The sequence below is a fragment of the Eleutherodactylus coqui genome, chromosome 6 (assembly GCF_035609145.1).
Source record: "Eleutherodactylus coqui strain aEleCoq1 chromosome 6, aEleCoq1.hap1, whole genome shotgun sequence".
Classification (NCBI taxonomy): Eukaryota; Metazoa; Chordata; class Amphibia; order Anura; family Eleutherodactylidae; genus Eleutherodactylus; species Eleutherodactylus coqui.
In genome coordinates, this window is record NC_089842.1 from 172,584,287 (window position 1) to 172,604,683 (window position 20,397).

At 41.3% G+C, this 20,397-nt stretch overlaps 1 protein-coding gene across 1 annotated transcript in view; it reads right to left on the reverse strand.

Annotated features, from left to right (window-relative positions):
• LRRC9 (leucine rich repeat containing 9) overlaps positions 1-20,397 on the reverse strand; it is a 97,667-nt gene that overhangs the window by 44,711 nt on the left and 32,559 nt on the right. Inside the window, exons 12-19 of the mRNA XM_066608216.1 lie at positions 19,728-19,845; positions 16,149-16,275; positions 14,471-14,617; positions 10,779-10,900; positions 7,183-7,365; positions 6,190-6,309; positions 5,822-6,013; positions 2,126-2,251 (exon numbers count right to left, since the gene is read on the reverse strand). Coding sequence (XP_066464313.1) covers positions 2,126-2,251; positions 5,822-6,013; positions 6,190-6,309; positions 7,183-7,365; positions 10,779-10,900; positions 14,471-14,617; positions 16,149-16,275; positions 19,728-19,845 — 1,135 coding nt within the window. The remainder of the gene's footprint in view (positions 1-2,125; positions 2,252-5,821; positions 6,014-6,189; positions 6,310-7,182; positions 7,366-10,778; positions 10,901-14,470; positions 14,618-16,148; positions 16,276-19,727; positions 19,846-20,397) is intronic.

Consider the following 20,397-nt stretch of genomic DNA (forward strand, 5'->3'; position numbering starts at 1 on the left):
CCTTTAGCCATGCCCCCCTATGGTTTGCTATGGGGAATCTCTGGGAAAAGCCCTATAACCCCACCCCCTCTCTGCGCTATGGGGATCCCCATAGTAGGGAGAGACAGAATGGGACTATGGATTTCCCCATAGCAAGGGAGAGAGAGCGTAACTATGGGGGATTAACCCATAGTCCTGCTCCGTCTCCTCCTGCTATGTGGAAATCCCGAAGCCTTGCGGGGCTTCTTCCTCTCTCTCTTCCTGGAGCTGCTGCGCTTCTCCAAGCCCAGCATCTTCAGAGAGCAGGCAATGTTTCATGCGCTGCACATATGAAGCATTGCCCGTTCACGTGTTTTCAGCACATGCGAGCGGCGCATTTTTTGGCGCGCAAAAAAACGCTCATCTAACTGAGCCCTCAATTAATATAATCTTTATTACATCATTACACAGCTTAGTTAAATGAATATTCAAAAGGAACCATAAAAAAGACAAAAGTAACCTTCTGTATACGTTTTTGCACTTTATGTCTCAATGCACATTGCAGGGACTTCCATAATATTAGAAGTTACAGAGGAGTAACATGACCATATACAGGCCTCCTGCTTTTACACAGCTAAGGGAACGACAAGGTGACCTATAAATGTCCCAATTATCAGCCACAATGCCCCCAGAGTGTCAACCACAACCTCTCCCTGACAGCAATACGTACCTCTCACATGTCCCATTCAAGGTCATTCACATAGTACTTACCATGTGGCAGAAGTGACCTGTATCAGGACTATTCTGATAAGGTATAGATGAGCATTGGATATCTAATGTCACTCGTCTCTATATAAATTGTGCATTCATACATCAGAACATGTTCATTATAAACTTATTATATACAGTGAGATCAGTAGGAAAACTCCATTAATGGTTATATAGCTAGAATACATATCAAAGGTAATATTTTATTGACATGCATGTGAATAATATTTTTATAACTGATGTGTTCTGATGTCAGAAAGCAGAGTATACAGAGATGAGTGGCATTATAAGCTATTACAAAGGTTTCGCACTGGGGCTTCTACCTGCTGTATTTGTCTTTAGCATATGATGAGGAGATTACATTATAATGGAAATGGACATGCCTCTAAGTAGCCCCAAAGTTAATGCCCTTTTACAAGCAAAGATACTCTTTCAAAGGACTGATCTAATTGCATAAAGTGTTAATGGCCATTAACACTTTATCATCTTCATTTGCATGTAAAAGGGCCTCTAGGAGTTGTTTGCAGATTCCAGCCTGTGTTTAAACACACGCCCAGCAGTGCAAACAGCAGTGCTGACACATTGTATTGTTCTCCTCGGGGCTAGTGTAAACATGCCTTGAGGAGAACATCTTGCTGTCTTTTAAAAGATGAGCGAAATACATTCAAATAGAATGCATTTGCTCAGTCTTTCAGAGGTGAGAATGATGGATTTTACGCGAACTGAAATCCATCGTTCAAACGAAAACTGCGCGATGCCCACGTTTACATGTAATGATTATCTCTCTAAATCGCCCATTTGGACGAATTTTGAGCAATAATCGTTGTGTGTAAAAGGGCTTTAGTTCTGATGGAAGATCTTGCCACCACAGATACCTATGAGGGATCTCCATGTATTTGTACAGACTAGTGTGATCAATTTTAAAAGGGCACTTAGTTTCTTTAAATGGGTGAAATGAGAATTAGAAAACTTCATTTCTCAGATAAATTCAGTAATTATACTAAAACAGGTTAACATTATCTAAGATAGCATTTTGATTTAAAGGGGTATTTCAGGATTTAATTCTTTTTATTGATGAATGACAGGTCATCAACAGATGATCAGCAGGGATCAGAGCGAAGGTCCCCGATAATGCGGATGTGCCACTGTGAAAGTGCTGTAAAGTTCCACTACATTTTTAGGATTGGTGGGAGTCCCAAAAGCTCGACCCCATGGATCATAAAGGGAGATGCATATATTGCCAATATACCATCACTCTATAGGATGGGAATGCCACTTTAATGGTTGTAGATCGGCACATTGCACAGCCCTTTGTAACAGTATAACTTTTCTTTGTATAAGCAAAACAATAAAAACAGAATAAAGTTTATGGCATAAGATACAAACAAAAGGTGTAAACCTGAGTAATTCGGACTCCAGTAGAAAATTTTGATGATTCGGAAACCTCTTCTTTGGTGACCAGCAGTCCGTCTAAACGAGTCAGTGACTTCAATCTTCCAATCACTACCATACGCACTAAAGCTGGCTTGGAAAGGACAACTGTGTCAGCTAATGGCTTCTATCATATGTAACTTTTTATTGTACTTTATGATGGTCTTACAGTTAAGTGAACATAATGAGAATGTTTATTACACATAAGCACAGGAAACATCACATTGTGTTGCCTCTCAGGGGCTTTAAGAAACTAGGTCATGTATTCAAGATGCGTCATTGAAAACTCATGAAAGGGGTTACTGCAATTGTTAGTCTCAGCTAAATGATGACATCCTTATTAAAGTCAGAAGAAAGATTTTCTTTTCCGACATTCAATCTTGGATTTTGAACAATAGGGATGGTAGAAGAGCTCATAATGAACACTGTAACGAAAAATATAGAAAATCTAGTGTTGCTCCGGCTATTAGACTTCAGAGTACGCTAAATTTGTGTGACAACTGCAGTAGAGGTGAAACCGAGTAATTGTGTTTTTGTTCGATGACCAATAAGGTCTTTCTTGTTGCACAGGTGTGACAATGAAACAGAAACAGTCTTGGGTTTTAACAAATCCATCAAGTAACAGCTTTTCATTCCCAGCTAGGACACAAATATAAAGCAATTATAATCTCCTGTGATTGCTCTGACATGCTACGAACATTATGGCATCAGCTATAATGTACTGTTAGAGCACAGCTATAAGGACGCATAATTATAGTACAAATAACATATTCAGTATAATAATCCTAATAAGGGCAATGCTGCAATGTTTGCACACTCTCTGCTACTTCTATCGATCAATTAGCATTATGTACAAGAAGTTTTAGGGCTGTGACTAAAGTACAATGTTTATTTGGATAACACACTAGTCTCCATAACACTTAAAAAGGTCATCTTATCAAAGACAACCCCTTTCAGAATGTGACCCCTGTGGCGATCAGCTGATTTCATGGTCTCTGCACCCTCGGGGAATAATGGATTTTGCGAGAGACGGCTACAACCATTAAGACAGTGACTAGCAGACACAAGGGTGGGCATTCAGAGGAAGTCCACCATTCTGTTTGAAGCTGCTAGAATGGGAGCCACTCCTACAGAATGCTGGGAACCCCTCTACAATTCCCACATGGTACTCACCATGTGGTATAAATATTAGTTAAAGGGGATTTCTAGACAAATACTTTTGCTGACCTGTCCTCAGGATAGTATAGTGGCTGGTACCAGTAACTGCAGTCGCAGCTCCCATTAAAGAGTCAGCCAGTACATAAGGGTCGTAGCGATCTGCTTCCACTTTGTACGCTGCGTTGTGGCGCTGACAGTGGGCACCTGAACAGCTGATCGGTCAGAGGTCCCAAACGGGGGTCTTCAGCCAATCAACTGTTGATGATCTATCCTGAGGATAGGTCAGCAATAGGATATGCCTGGAAAACTCCTTTCACTTTACTCTGCAGCTCATTATAATCATGACAACACCAAATCGTATGGGTTTCATTATGTTTTACTAGTTTTGCACAATAAAAACCCTTTGATTTTTTACATTTTTATAAGCAGACTTTTTGTGTGTTATCACATTCCAAGCCAAGTTTATAACCACTGGCGTAACTATAGGGGATGCAGGGCATGTGTTTGCACCCGGGCCCAGGAGCCTTAAGGCCTCTCCTCTCCATATAGGGCACCCAGTACTATAAATAAAGCATTATAGTTGGGGGCCCTGTTACAGGTTTTGCATTGGGGCCCAGGAGCTTCAAGTTACCCCTTTGTGTTAAGGAGTTAAGAGAAGTTGGAGGGCCCCAAGATAAACTTTTGCACCCGAGCCCATGAGACTTTAGCTACGCCCCTGATCTATAGCGTTTTATTTTTCTGTCCGCAGAACTGTATGAGGGCTTGTTTTTTTGCTTGATGACTTCTTGTTTTTACTGATACCATTTTGAGATATATAAACAATTTTTTGTTTACTTTTTTATTCCTGTTTTGGGCAAGCGAATAGAAACAGATATTTTGACATATATATGTATATGGAATTTACCACACTGGATAAATAATAGGGTTTTTTTTGTTCTTTTCATTTTTTTTCAATATTTAAAGCATTGCATAGGAGGAAAACTAAACTTTTACATTTTTTTTCTATAAAAACATTTAGATGCTATGGTCAGCAATGAATGCAACATCTGTGGGATTAAACAATGTACAGGGACACGATTAGATGAGCATGTGCTATTTTTCTCATCACTACTTTTGTGTGGAAAAAAGAACCCTCATATGTGACAATCAATGAGTAAATATTTTATTTGTTTGTTGAGGGTGGTGGTGGTGGTGGGGGGGGGCTGATGACATGACCAAATGCCCATGCTGGGGTAAGAGAAATTAGATCAAAACATGTGCATGCATATTATATAGGCACCCCAAGATAAAAAGAAAGTGCATAAAATCATGCTTTATTACAAAATATAAGTTAAGACAAACAAAACACCTTTAAAATCAGTTAAAAGTACAGCTATAGACAAAGGTGAACACCACAATACTTTTGCATTTTTATACCAAGTGCATGGCTGAGCACTGCCTGTGATTGGCGGAGCACTCAGCCAATCAGCACAGCCCTTTCAGGAGGCGGTGATTTTTACTTCCCCGCCTGCTGAAAAAGCTTCACAGCAGTGCTGGGGAGCCAGCTGGAGGACGCGCCTGAGCGGTCGGGAGGTAAGTATATAATTTTTTAATTTTTTTCACCAGCTAGGGATGATTTTCAGGAAAAGGCTTAAATTGCAAGCCCTTCCCTGAAAAATCATCGCTACAGGGGTTGCCTACAACCCACTGCTTTCAATGGGGCCACAGCAGCGCCGAACCCATTGAAAGCAATGGGATAGCATCCTGGATTTCGGGGATGAAGGAATGCTTTCAGTGGGGCTGATGCTGCTGCTGGCCCCATTGAAAGTATTTAGCAATATTGCAATGTTTTCTTTGTGATGTGAGGCGTTTGTTTTTATTTGCTCTCGCAGCACAAGAAAAAAAGAAGCTAGTGGGTAGGCCCCCCAAAATAGAATAATGATGTACCTTTTGAAATCTGAAGGATGATATTTTTGTTGCGGAAATGCTATTATTTCATTGCAATAAAGTAAGTAAATTCTGCAGTCAAACTCCGCATCAAAATCTAAGTCAGGATTATAGTGCAGATTTTCATGTGGAATTTGGCACAAACTTTTTCTGCAAAGTATGAATGTACCTTTACCCCTACCCTGAAAACAGATTGTTCTATGCTGCCTGCTAGTCCCCCGAGGCAAAAATGTTTTTATTGCATATGCAACAAACGCGTGTAAATACTTTGTCCTAATCTAGGACCAGAGGAAGAAAAAGTGACAACCATACTGTGGTGCCTTAAATGTTTATTATTCTGCCTTTCCTGCAATGATATAAGCTAGGATCTGGTTCGTTGATAGGCATTTGGCACATGTATTCAATGTAGAATCACTCAGATACTACGGTAATAAATGAAATTATTTTATACATGAACCGAAGATTGAGATTTCCAGTAACCCAAGTATGTTCTCTGGTGGAAAAAGGAATTCTGTATAAACAGAGAACAAATGGTGGTATCTACAGACTACGGGATGTTGCTTCTGTAATGCTGACTGACCTTCTGCCAAGGGTTGTGGGCGACATTCAGTGTGAGAAGATGTGCTGCATGTCTGCGCAAAACATTTATTTCATCCATCGTCTTTGTTAATTCGTTCCAGCTCAAGTCTAAGTGCTTCAATTTGCCCAAGCCTTTGAAACCTTCCAGACTTATCAGATGGTTATGGCTGGCATCCAGGTACTCCAAATTGGGCTGCAATAATTTGTAACAAACAGAATCATGTTTTCTTTAGAAGCACACAAACACAAATTACAGCTTCCATCAGCGTTAAGGAGTTCTTGCACCTTGCCAACAGCTTCCGCATGGTAGACACAAAGAGATGGGCAACGGTTTACAAATCACATTATAACATATCAAATAAATCTTACCAAGCATGAGACGTCCTCCAGACTGGTGAACTCATTGAAACTTATTATTAGCTTATGAAGTCCATGAAGTTTTGAAATTTCCTTTAGTTTACTTAAACTGTTGCCGTGTAAGTTCAGGATCTGTATAAAATGAAATTGTAATTATGAGTAATTAATAATATGACAGAGCCTCATGATATATAATTTATATACTGAAAGTATTTCTGCTTGTGATTATTAGAGTATGCTCATATCATGTTTTTAGTTTGCAGTAAAAGCTCTGATGGAAAGCTGCGACATATCCCCCTGTATAGGCACACAGTGAAATATGCTCCATAAACTCCCATTGTAAAAAGATGTATATTGCAAATTGTAGGTTTTCTATATGATGCCTCTTCATAGAAAAGCATTGTCTACTACACTTTTCCACACAGTGAAAAAAAAGGTATACCAAAGTATCCTAGTGTTAGGGAAATTCAATGGTTTCCTGATATGCTGCCGGGCTTCAAATTATAGAGGTAAATAAATAATAAAGCCAACAGCCGCACTCACATGGATTCTCTCAAAACTAGTCTCAGTCGTTCTGCCGCAAATGCAGCGAGGAGCAGGTAGATACAACAGCCCAGCTTGGTCCGGATCACGACCCAGTAGTCATCAGAAGTGTAAGGCAAAGACCAGGCAGCATCAGATGAATTTTCAAGACAACTTCAAAATCTTTATTCCTCCATCAAAGGAAAACCTGCAACGTTTCGGCCACTATCGTGGCCTTTCTCAAGCATTGAGAAAGGCCACGATAGTGGCCGAAACGTCGCAGGTTTTCCTTTGATGGAGGAATAAAGATTTTGAAGTTGTCTTGAAAATTCATCTGATGCTGCCTGGTCTTTGCCTTACACTTCAAATTATAGAGGTAACTGACCGGTCAGGAGGATGCAGACACACACAGACCATGATGCTATGCTCCTTATGATATGTCTCCGTCTATATTTTTAGGCAGCTGAACTCTGCAATACTTACTGTTATTTGGCTGTACATATTGGCTTTTGCAATGGAAAGAATGGTTCTTTCATCCAGGGCTATTATTTTGGGTCTGGGCTTTATAACTGGTTCCATGGCAATAAGGTCTTCATCCAATTTAATCTCATTTGAGAATTCTCCAGCTGTAATACTGGAAGGACTGCAAGTCATGTTGGACACTCCCTACCAATATAAACAAATGCATATGATAATGGCCCAGTATGTTTCAGGAAGTACATGTTGTGTCACATATCCTAAATAAATTACCAGTTTGAAATTAGTGGTTCTTAACCCCTTAAAGGGGTAGCATGGGCTCTTCTCATCTGAGGAACTAACCTCTGGATAGGTAATCCAACACTCAAAGCCCTAGTTCATCAGCTGATCGTACATGTGCAGTGGGCTGGACGTTGTCATCAGTGGGCAGGGAAGGAAGTGGGAGTGATATCACACCCATTAAAATCAGTGGGAGTGCTGCTATTCCACTACCTACCCAGGATAGGATGTCAGTAACAGGAGCAGGAAGTGGAATATCAGTGCAGCTCTCCCATTGATTTAAATGAGAGTGAAGCCAGAGTTCACACTTCCTCCCCTGTCCAATGATGACAACATTCAGCCTGCTGCACTGGACAGCAGGATGGACAATCAGTTGATGAACAGGGTACATATGTCAAGTACCCCATCTATCAACTACTGACAGCTTGTACAGAGGATTGGTCATCAGTTGAAAAGAGCCCAAAGTATCCCTCTAAAACCACAGCATAGTTTAGACCTATAGACACGATCATTTTTGGGGATTTTCATCTCCACTTTTATTTTTCTGTTGAAATAACCATATCGGTACCATTTGGGGGTACATATAATGTTTTGTATAACTTTTACTAATGGGGGGGCAACATAGTGAAAGAACACATCAATTCTGACATGGTTTCTTTTTACAGCATTCACTATACGGTGTAAAAGACATGATAACTTTTTTCTTCAGATCAGTATGATTGTGATGAAGGCAATTTTTTTTTCTGGGATGTGGGAGGGGGGTCCACTTTTACACAATAAAACCCCTTTATTTGAAAATCAATTTAAAACCCCATAACGTTTATATTTTTACATGAACAGAGTCTTGTAAAGTCTTGTTTTTTGCACGACAAGCTGATACTATTTGGGATACATATGCCTTTTAAGATCACTTTTATTGCGGTTTTTGAGAGGCCAAATGTACTACAAAAGATTTTGCTTCCTTTTTCATGCCAACTCCCTCCCACCTGTGACATACATGTACGCCACAGGGTGCAAAGGGATTAAAAGACGGTGAGATTAGAAAATGGATATTCATTTCCAGAAACTGCTCCACTCTTATCCATGCACTATGTCTGGTATTGCTTCTCATGCCCACACACAAGTAATGAGACCCATAGCCAATAGTGAAGCTGATACTGTAAAAAAGACCATATGTGATACAACTCCTGCTATCCAAATATTGCTCTAGTTACTGGCCACTTACCTACTCACTAAGTACCTTCTCTACTTGACCAAGAAACGTACATGTATGTCATTGGTCGCCTTGGAGGGTATAGACTGGCTGGTACGAAAGGGAGATGATTAGCGCTATTGTCAGAGGTTGAAAAGGACCATGGCTCCCAGGCTTGAATGGAGATGTTTTCTTCGAGCTCAGCTAGAACTGAGCTCCGAGTCAAAGAGGCGCTCTGCAGTGGGCTCTCCCCGCCCACATCATACAGACTGACAGTTCTCTCCCTATACACAAGCAGGAAGAGGAGCTGTCACTCTTGATGCTGTGGGCAGTGAAAGCCCAGTGTGGCCTGCCCCTTATCATGGGCAATATTATAACAGCAAAAACATGGTTGCTTCCCACATTTAGAAGAACCTACCCTGAAGGGAAACATACTGACAGCGCACGTAAACAGCCATGATTGGGGCTATCAGCAGGTGTCACCTGCTTCAAACAGCCTGCACCCACCGGGTATGCAGTGGGCTTAGCTCCCAAGACTGTTTCATACTAAATCCGCACGCCGGTTGTGTACATGTACGTCACAGGGGCACAAATGAGTTAATTCAAAAAATTATTTTATATGTTTATTAAAAAACGCTCTTGATAAAACTAAAGTCCTAACACAAAAAAAAATGTCTGCAAAAATGGTCCACTAGGAATGTTGGTCGAATGTATGCACATAAATTGTGGGTCTGATTATGTAATTTATTTAGTCTATTGTTCCTGTGTTCTCCAGTATGTTGGGACGACTATCCAACGATTATGCAAACAAATGAAGGTTCAAAAATGAAATATCACTAATGGATTCTTGTTACACAGTGTATCCTGGCATTTTGTTTCCAACTCACATCACGGGTTGTTGCGTTTCCCCAATTGAGCAAATCTCTTCTCATATTTCCAATAGAAATGTAGACCAAGTGAATCATTCATATAATTTGAGTACTTTCTTTCCTTATGGTCCTAATCAAACCTTCTTTTTATCTAAATCCCATTTTATATTCCCAAATTAAGCAATTTATTTCCTTTTGGGCTTAATGGAACCGTTTTATCTTCTTTTTTTCAAAATTGATTGACTTTTATATGTGTATACACATGGATCTATCTACACAAATGGTAATCTGCAACAATTAGATTGATCTGCTAACTTTCATTCTTTATGCAATGTTATTATGGATTGCTATTATAGATTTCATGTTGATTGTATTTTAATTAAGGACTAATGTTTTTATTCATTTCATTTTAACCACTGATTCATTACTATTCCTTTTTAGGGATCAATGATTTTGTCCCCATTTCATTTTTACTACCTCTTTTAAGGATTATTGGTTTTCATATGTTTAGTGTGGATGTACTGCTGTTTGAACATAATTCAGTGGTGAGTCTCCCGCGCTCCATTGCTTTTTAAATTGCTTGTATCCAGGGGCGTAACTATAGAGGGTACAGGGGCCCATAAGGCCTCTCCTCTCCATATAGGGAGCCCAGTACTATGAATAAAGCATTACAGTTGGGGGCCCTGTTACTGAGTGTTTGTTAGAGCCGCTTCTGGAGTCAACTGACAGATAGACCGCAGGAGGAACAAAATATCTCAGCAAAGACTGGCTACCGGAGGACACTCCTATCATATGTGAAGCATGTTGCCCACTTCAGCCTAGCACCGCCAGCATAGGGGGAGAGCGGTTTATAGATTTTATGTATTTTCTCCGGAGTTCTGTACCACCCAGTCCAGATTTTAAAGTTAAGCAACTGTAACCTACAGGCTTCTGCCAACTTGTGTGATCAAGTAAAAGCTTTGTGCCAAAACAGGGTCGTTTTTAATTAGAATTTTTCTCCTTCACCACAGCAACTTGTGACTAGCACCATAACCCCATTGACCGCAATCAGAGAATGAGGTTGCACGGCTTAACAGGGATCTTTGACTGCACAACCTCTGTTGCGGCCAAGTGTTGCCATGCAGCTCTAGTCTACAGAAAGCCTGAAAAATAACTTTAATGCGTAATGTTTTCTTGTCACCAAAATAAACAAATGAATTTTCATGACATCAATTAGTTAGCGTGTATTGCATTTAAGAGGAGAGGTGAAGAATGTGCAGTACCTGTGTAATATATTCATACTCCACAATGTACTCAGGCAGGACAAGGTCCGCGTCGAATACAAACCAATCACAGCGGCGAAGGCTGCAGTCACAAGGCTGAAGTTCCTTGGAAGGACAAATTTCTAAAGTGAAAAAAAGCAAGTAGCGAAGTTCATATGGTTGTACAAGTATTTACAAAAATAAGAAGTACAGAAATCATTGCTGCTATGTTACCCCTCCGGAACCCTGTGTCATTATATTTTTCAATATAATGTCATAACTTGTTTTACAAAGCTGCAGAGATATGGCTTTACTTTTGCCCCCCTCCCCTCCCCCGCATAGTTCTCCACTGGTATTTAATGTATGCTCTGCTGTTTTGTTTTACTAGTCAAGCATGCTCAGTGCCTTCTGTAATGATGACAGTTTGAAACAGTCGTGAAAGCACATTCATCAGTAACTATCAGCGGGGCATTGTGGGAGATGTAGTTCTTGCTCTTCCCAGCAGTCATTTTCAATAACTGTGAGGATCTGTAGCAACTGTGGCGCAGATCAGAAAAAAAGGAACTGCAGTTAAGTTTGACGATTTAGATGGATGTGTGGAATTATGGGAATAAGTGGAAACGTTAGGAAAATTTTGAACATTTCACCCAGTCTCAGGAATATCCCTTTAAGGGCTCCTACCCACTTGCGTTTTTTAACGCTGCGATATCGCTGCATTTTTAACGCGATGCTCAATTCTAATGTTAAAAACGCATGAAAAGTTTGCGCTTCATGAGTTTTGTGCGATGCGTTTTTAACTTAGAATGTCCCATTGCAAATCGCGTTAAAAAAATGCAGCGATATCGCAGTGTTAAAAAAATGCAAGTGGGTAAGAGCCCTAAGTCTTTCTAGTTCTGGTAATGCTTCTTCCTGAGCTGCTTTTTATGATGTAACCAGGTTTTAGGATTTCAACACAATTAATTACCTAAAGGGCCTTTTAATCATTTGCCCAAGTGTTTAAATGCCCAATCATCAACCTGCCTGAAATGTGCAAATGATTGCAAGTGGGCTGTACATCTTCCCATGTAAGCCGGGAGATGTACAGCTGACCAATGATAGCTGCAAGGGGACAAGCAATCAAATTAATGATTGTTTATTCCCATACAGGCGATCCTCTGCTGTCTGAATGGCACAGAACCAGAGCCAATTGACATGCTTCGTCAACTGCACTCGATACAAAGGCCTGAGAGGACCCTAAGTATTGGCTCCTGTTACTAGGTGCACATCATCTCTTGCTCCTACCAGTGTGTTGCTATTGACTATTGTTTGTTCCTCATGCAGACCTTGGTCTTGTGCCTGACCACACTTCAGCCTCATCTTATGGCTTGTCTGTCTGGTACCTGTCATCCACTTCCTGGCTCTGACCCTGACTTACTTCTTGACCATTTTTTGGTTTGTATGACTGTCTGAAGTCCAAATTCTAGTGACTACCCTTTGCTATGTTCCAGTATTTTCTACAGTTTTTCCATTACTGTAGCAAAAAAGGGAAACACAATTCTGGGATGTATTAAGAGAAGCATAAAGTCTAGATCACATGGGGTCATTATCCCCCTCTACTCTTCCTTAGTCAGACCTGTTTTTACTGGAGGGGGGGTTAATGTTATTACTGGGGGGAGAAGTGTTATTACTGGGGGGGGGGGGGGAGGTTATTACGGGGGGGGGGGGTAATGTTATTACTGTGGGGGGTTAATGTTATTACTGTGGGCCGGAATTGTTATTACTGAAGGAGGGAATTTTATTACTGCGGGGGGGGGGGGGGGGGGGATGTTATTACTGGGAGGGTGGGTTAACGTTTTTACTGGGGGGGGGGGGGTTAATGTTATTACTGAAGGAGGGTAATTATATTACTAGGGGGTTCATGTTATTACTGGGGGGGTAATGTTATTACTGGATGGGGAAATGTTATTATACTGGAGGGGGGGTGTAATGTTATTACTGGGAGGGTGCAATGTTATTACTGGGGCAGTTGATGTTGTTACTATGGGGTGATTAATATTTTTGCTGGGGCTACTGTGGGGTTAATATTACTACTGGGGCCACAATAGGGGTCGCTATAACTAATGGGGTCGCTATTACTACTGGGGCTGCAATGATGTTGCTATAACTACTGGGGTTGCTATTAGTATTGGGGTCACAATAGGGGTCGCTATTACTACTGGGACAGCAGAAGGGGTCGCTATAACTACTGGGGTCGCTACTAGTACGGGTGGCCGCAATAGGGGTCGCTATTACTACTGGGGCCGCAATAGGGGTCGCTATTACTACTGGGGTCGCAATAGGGGTCGCTATTACTACTGGGGCTGCAATAGGTGTCACTATTACTACTGGGGCCGCAATATGGGTCACTATTACTACTAGGGCCGCAATAGGGGTCACTATTACTACTAGGGCTGCAATAGTAGTCGCTATTACTACTGGGGCCACAATAGGGGTCACTATTACTACTGGGGCCGCAATAGGGGTTGCTATTACTACTGGGGCCGCAATAAGTTTTGCTATTACTACTGGGGCTGCAATAGGTTTCGCTATTACTACTTGGGCCGCAGTAGGGGTCGCTATAACTACTGGGGGTCGCTATTACTACTGGGGCAGCAATAGGAGTTGCTATAACTACTGGGGTCGCTATTACTACTGGGGCTGCAATAGGGGTCGCTAGAACTACTGGGGCCGCTATTACTGCCGGGGCCGCAATAGGGGTCACCTATTACTGCCGGGGCCGCAATAGGGGTCACCTATTACTGCCGGGGCCGCAATAATTACTACCGAGGCTACTGTGGGGGTCACCATTACTACCGGGACCACCAATATAGGGGATCGCTATTACTAGCGGGGCCACCAATATAGGGAGTCGCAATAACTACCGGGGCCACCAATATAGGGTGTCGTTTTTCCTAGTGGGGCCACCAATATAGGGGGGGCTATTACTACTGGGGCCACCAATATAGGGGGTTGCTAATACTACTGGGGCCAGCAATATAGGGGGTCGCTATTAATGCTGTGGCCAGCAATATAGGGGGTCACTATTAATGCTGTGGCCAGCAATATAGGGGGTTGCTATTACTACACGGGGCGGATTAGTTATGGAATTTATAGTAGCTGTAGCAGCAAAGTAGATGAGATTTTGAAAATCATCCACACACTGCGGAAACAATCTGCACAAAACCCGTGTGGATATTGACATAAGGTGAGGGATTTAATTTCACAACATGTTAATTTTAAATGTAATGTATAGCAATAGCCCATCCAGCGTTCCTCCCTGTGTGTTTTTTTTAAATAGCCCTGTCTGTTTTATAACAATGGAGGTAAAAATCATATCCCATGATAAGCCGCACCCTAGCCACGCCTCTGACTACACCATAGCCACACCCTAACCACACACCTTTTTGGTAGGTGTGCTGCGCCATAAAAAAGGTGTGCCCCAAGGCTGAAAAGGCTGGGAAACACTGCTTTAACCAAATGATAGTTCCTTCTGCTTTCCACTAACATGCTGTTAGCCACTATCAAAATGGCCACTAAATACAACACCTAGCATTGCTGGTCTATGTCATTCTAAAAATTAAATTAATCTGAGATGCAAGGTAATTCTAGAAATCACAAAGAAAGGTCACTGTCATCACTCCAGCTTTGTAAAGTGTTTAATGCATTTTTATATAATTAATGCTGAATAAACTTACCATCATCTGAAGAACACAGAGTGCTGCTGTTCGATTTCAGAGGTCTGAAGACTGAATTAGCATCGGGATAATTAGCGAGCTTAATAGGCAGAAATTGTTGTGCTTGAACATTGTGGCCAAGGAACACTTTAGAGATGATAAGTTTACCTAAGGTAAGAAAGTGAAACAAAGTGGCAAAGTTTCATAAAGAAACGCATAGAATTATATTAGTGCCCCATCTATCTACAGAACTGGTAACAGGTGAGGTGATTGTAAGGCCCTAACATACTGAATATAGTATAAATATATCTGGAATTTTACTAAAAATGTTGTTCCACCCAAGAAATGATGCTATGAATTCAATAAAGATTGTATAGTATTTATATAAAGTTGCTAGACTACCTCTTTGAAGCTTTCTTTTGGACTAGAGGAATTAGGCTATGTTAACACTTCGTTTTATCCACCCTTTGGAAGTATACATCAGAAATATACATCGGGCTCAACTCACAACTCGGGCAGCATAAGAATACCCTGTCCTGTCCCGATGGTGCGGGACAGTGGACATTGCATGTCCTACTCTCATGAATTGGACCAAAATAGGACATGCTGTGATTTTTTTTTACAATGACTAAACGTCTGTTCAAAAAAAAATTGCATGCCTCAAAAGCCCCTTTGGTTTTAATGGGCTCGAGTTCTGTCCGAATTTATGAACAGAACTCGGAAAAAAACCTGCCTGTATGAATTGGCCCTAAGGGCGTATTAAAATATGTACTGCCTTACCTCAACCCCCAAGATGTAGGCATAACATTGCCTCTATGAAACATCGAAAGATGTACATTTAGTCATTGATAAGCTTATTTAGAATAAAGTGCAAAACACAATGTGAAGCACTTTATTCAAATTTTCGGATTTTGGTGTGGAATTTACTGTGGCTTGTGTCCCGTGTGAAAAGTGAAACTTCTTAAGAATGAGAGTGGTTTCACACCTGCGGCGGGGGTTCCACTTTCTGTTTGGGGAGCAGAAAAGGGGAATCCCCATGGCCGAATGGCTCCGTCTTAGGACGGAGTCAAACAGCACTGAACAGACCCATAGACTATGATGGGGTCCGTTCACTTTCTGCTCAGCTACCCGGCTTTTAGCCGGAAGAAAACGGGCTGCATGCAGAGCTTTTTCTTCTGGTATTTCGTGTCAGATCCGTGACGGAACCCCCGACTTGACGTTCCAACACAGATGTGAAACCACCCTTAGTAATTTACTTCTGTTAGCAAAATGTCACCGTTTTTGCTGTTCTGGACACTCTTGCATTTTTTCCAATAAAACAAAAAAATGGTGAATTCGGAGCTAAATGTAATTATTATTTAATTATGGAAATCATTAGGAATGTGCTGTTCTAGCTTCAGATGTAATCTATGAGTGAAGTACATTTATCTTCATAATACTGATGACAATGTATTAGGAAGATTGGAAATGACAGCAGATATTTTGTTTCGAGGAAATGCTGAAAGTATTATTCGGTCTATATTAACATGTTCATTGAACCAAGTACTGTAGTTGTGTCAACTTCAACTCATCCCACGATTATTCCCTAAGTGATTACATGGAATGTGATTCATTCACTGTATTCAATCGTCAGGACACTAGACTCACTATGTCATCTATCATTTAGTGTATCATTTATGTGGTCTTGTAATTAGTTTACCATGTTTAAAGAGTTCTGGATCATAATGATTCGCCTCCTCATTTGTTTCTTGCTCCAATTTAGAAGTCTCATAAAATCCCAAACTGTTGGAGAGGAGAACAGATTCTTCTTGTTCCTGATCATACAACTGTGGAAAACACATCATGACATAGTAAAGAAGGAGACAATTGTGAATGAAGCATATTATGGCTAAGGCAAGACACACAGTATGTCATAGTTCTTCAGCTTTTCCACTAATTACATAAATTAAGATATAATGGATTCTCATGGCTCAAGCCAGTGCCCTTTTGCTGCCTGCCAAAAAACAAACAAAAAGTGATCAGCTCTACAAGGTCCAGCCAACAGGTTCTTCAGAAGTAGTGAAAGGCAAGAAGGTTCAGAGTATCAGCTCTCACTGTGCACATTGAACCAAAACCAGTTATAGCGCTTGTATGTTCAAGAGGTCCAGTGTCCGGTAAATCTTTTTAGATCTGTTACAGTTTGTGTCCACGACTTACCGGTCCTGGTAACATAGTAACATAGTATGTAAGGCCGAATGAAGACAATGTCCATCTAGTCCAGCCTATTTATCCTCCCCTGTTGTTGATCCAGAGGAAGGCAAAAAACTCCAAGAGGCAGGAGCCAATTAGCCCTTTTGGGGGAAAAATTCCTTTCCGACTCCCTAATGGCAATCAGACTAATCCCTAATAGTTCCTACCTGCCTGTATACCCAGATTAACAATTAACCTAAGATTTATATCCTGTATTATCCTTCCCCTCTAGAAAAACATCAAGTGCCCTTTTAAACTCCTCTATGGATTTTGCCATCACCACATCCTCAGGCAGAGAGTTACACAGTCTCACTGCTCTTATAGTAAAGAACCCTTTTCTGTGTTGGCGATGAAACCTGCTTTCTTCTAGACGTAGTGGATGCCCTCCCGTTACCGTCGCAGTCCTGGATATAAACAGATCATGGGAGAGTTCCTTGTATTGTCCCCTAATGTATTTATACATAGTTATTTGGTCGCCCCTTAGCCGTCTTTTTTCCAGGGTAAATAATCCAAATTTTGACAACCTCTCTGGGTATTCCGGTCCCGTCATTCCATGTATTAGTTTAGTTGCCCTTCTTTGAACCCCATCCAGCACTGTAACATCTTTCCTGAGCACCGGTGACCAGAACTGTACACAGTATTCCATGTGAGGCCTGATAAGTGCCTTATATAGTGGGAGGATAATGTTCTCGTCCCTCGCCCCAATACCTCTTTTAATGCACCCCAAGACTTTATTAGCTTTTGCAGCAGCTGACTGGCATTGGTTGCTCCAGTTTAGTCTACAATCCACTAGTACCCCAGGTCTTTTTCCATATCACTTTTCCCTAGCAGTACCCCATTTAGTGTATATTGGTGACATCCGTTTCTCCTGCCCATGTGCATAACCTTACATTTTTCAACATTGAACTTCATTTGCCATTTTTCTGCCCAAGCCCCCAGCTTATCTAGGTCCGTTTGTAGCCGTACCTTGTCCTCCGTAGCATTGATTATATTGTATAATTGTGTCATCTGCAAATATTGATATTTTACTGTGCAGCCCCTCTATCAGGTCGTTAATAAATATATTGAACAGAATGGGGCCTAATACTGAACCCTGTGGCACCCCGCTAGCGACAGTGGCCCAATCAGAGTACGAACCATTTATTACCACCCTCTGCTTTCTATCTCTGAGCCAATTCTTTACCCAGATACACATGTTTTCACCCAATCCGAGCTGTCTCATTTTATATATCAGCCTATTATGCGGCACAGTGTTAAATGCTTTGGAGAAGTCCAGATATACGAGATCAATAGACTCTCCCAGGTCTAGCCTAGAGCTTACTTCATCGTAGAAGCTGATCAGATTTGTCTGACATGAGCAACCCTTCATGAACCCGTGCTGGTGAGGAGTTATCCCATTGTTCTCCTTGAGGTATTCTTCAATTGCGTCTCTCAGAAACCCCTCGAATATTTTTCCAGTTACTGAAGTGAGACTTACCAGCCTGTAGTTACCAGGCTCACTTTTGGACCCCTTTTTGTAAATTGGAACCACGTTGGTAATGCGGCAATCCAATGGCCACGGCGTGCATACGGTGTATACTGACTCTGGAATCTGCTTTATCACCAACAGTGGGCTGGAGGGCACACGCTAACTTGGCCAGGCTCTTAATGGGCCAGCAGACATCTAACAAATTCCTCCAATGCCAGTCATCTGTGATCCCTATCTATATCAGGGTGCCTGAGTGTTGTGGTTTTTTGGTCCTGCATAAGGAACTTTTTCATGTGTGTCCTGATTCTTTGCTGCCTGACTTTGGCTACACCTGACTATGTTCTCATCTGCGCTCCTAGCCCTGGCTTCATTCTGAAGTTGTGTCACCTGCCCCAACCCATACTGTCTGACTATGCTCCTGTTTACATACTCAGGTACTACTCCTTGTTCTATAGCAGCCTCAGCTGCCACTGTACTGGCACCCTTTTCTGATTAACAACCTAGGGACCATGCAGCAAAGCCCACATCCTGATTGGTGGGGTTAAAGGGCGAAGACCGGGGTACCTAAAGTAAGAATTTTGCCCAAAGTCAAGCCAGTGTGTGGCACAGTGGATCTATGTCGGCTGATTGTGACAATATCAGGAAGATTGGAACTCTGCATGGGGTAAGGGGAAATATATGCTAAGGAAATCCTAAAAACGTATTAGGAAACATTTCTCCCCTCCTTTGTGCCAAGTGCTGGTTATCCTTTTGATGGAAAAAAATATACAAGAGAATGGATCTCCTGTATGCATGTGACAACTTGTTAGAAGAGGGCATATTGTACTGCCATGATATAGTGGCACTTTATAGACAAGCATATACAAGATGCCTAAGGGTAGCAGCACAAGTGGTACCACTGATAGGACGAGAGCGGCTGACTGACATGGCTCTTTTCAAGAAGCCTGAATAATCAGCTTACAGCAGCTGCGGACTGTGCGCTCTTTATTCTAACTACCCTTAGGCATCTTCCAGATTCCTATATCTATAGTGCTACTGCCTCATGGCAGAGGTGTTTCGAAGAGGTCCTGTTTTTGCTCTTCCCATGTCTGTTTTATTAGTAAATAGTTGCATTCCTTCTGAAGTAACAGTCCTGGGGCATCTTTTTTTAGAACTGTGAATTGAGTTGTTCCTTTGTTACTGCTACTGGAAAGGTATGAATTAGTAGATGATTGGGCCCTACCATTCCCATTGTACACACACTGATGACATACTCTATATGAGTAGGGATATGTCCCATTTACAAGGGGAATAGTTACAACCAAGATTGGCTCTGAGTTGTTATTTCATGAGGAATACAAGTATTTACTAAGAACTTTTTTTTCGGACAAAGTCATATAGTGCAATTATGCTGCAGTTGTTACATCATTTCCTTTTAGCCGAAACCATTACTGAATCCTGTTAGGAGAAATATAAAGGGAAGTGCAAAATGTATACAACAAATACACCAGTAGTGCCATGGCAATCCATCCAAGTGAAAAACAAAATTGTATTGCATTGTGTGGTTTTATAGTTCATCCTGTACACAATGTTTTTCTTTACCTGGGAATTTTTTGTGACCGTAAACCCGTCTTCAAGAATTTGAAGAAGATTGTTTTTTTTAACTGATATGACGGGGTCCAAGTTATAAAAAAGATATTCAAGCGTTTTCTTGTAGTCTCTGTAAGAGAAGGAACAATGACAAAATAATGTAGCACTCTGATGTTATTAAAGGGTATGCATACTTTTACAACCATTTTATTGCTTCAGTCCCATATCTCTCAACTTTAAAGAATGAAAAAAGGGACAATACCTGCATTTCTTTTTGTAATGAGCCACACCACTAACCCCGCCTCATCCTGCTCAGTCTTTCTGCCCAACACACTTCCATAGTGTCTACTTAGTGTGGCACATTGTAATACTGCTCCCCAGGCACAATAAAGATGCCTCCATAGTGCTACTGAAACACAGTAAATATGTCCCCTGGGTCATTACAGGTCAAATCACCCAAGAGGGTAACACCCAACCATCTCAGATTTTTACGAAACTTTGAACATTTGTTAGTTACCAAAATGTATATAAAATCTAAATTTATAGACCCACGGGTCATGGGGTCAAGAAATACAGGGGGAGTCATTTTTCCGAAGGTTACCGAGAACCATCATTTGTGATAATTCATATCTTGGAACTATGTGCATAGGAAGATGTGCTAGATGTTATCCTCTTCGTAAGT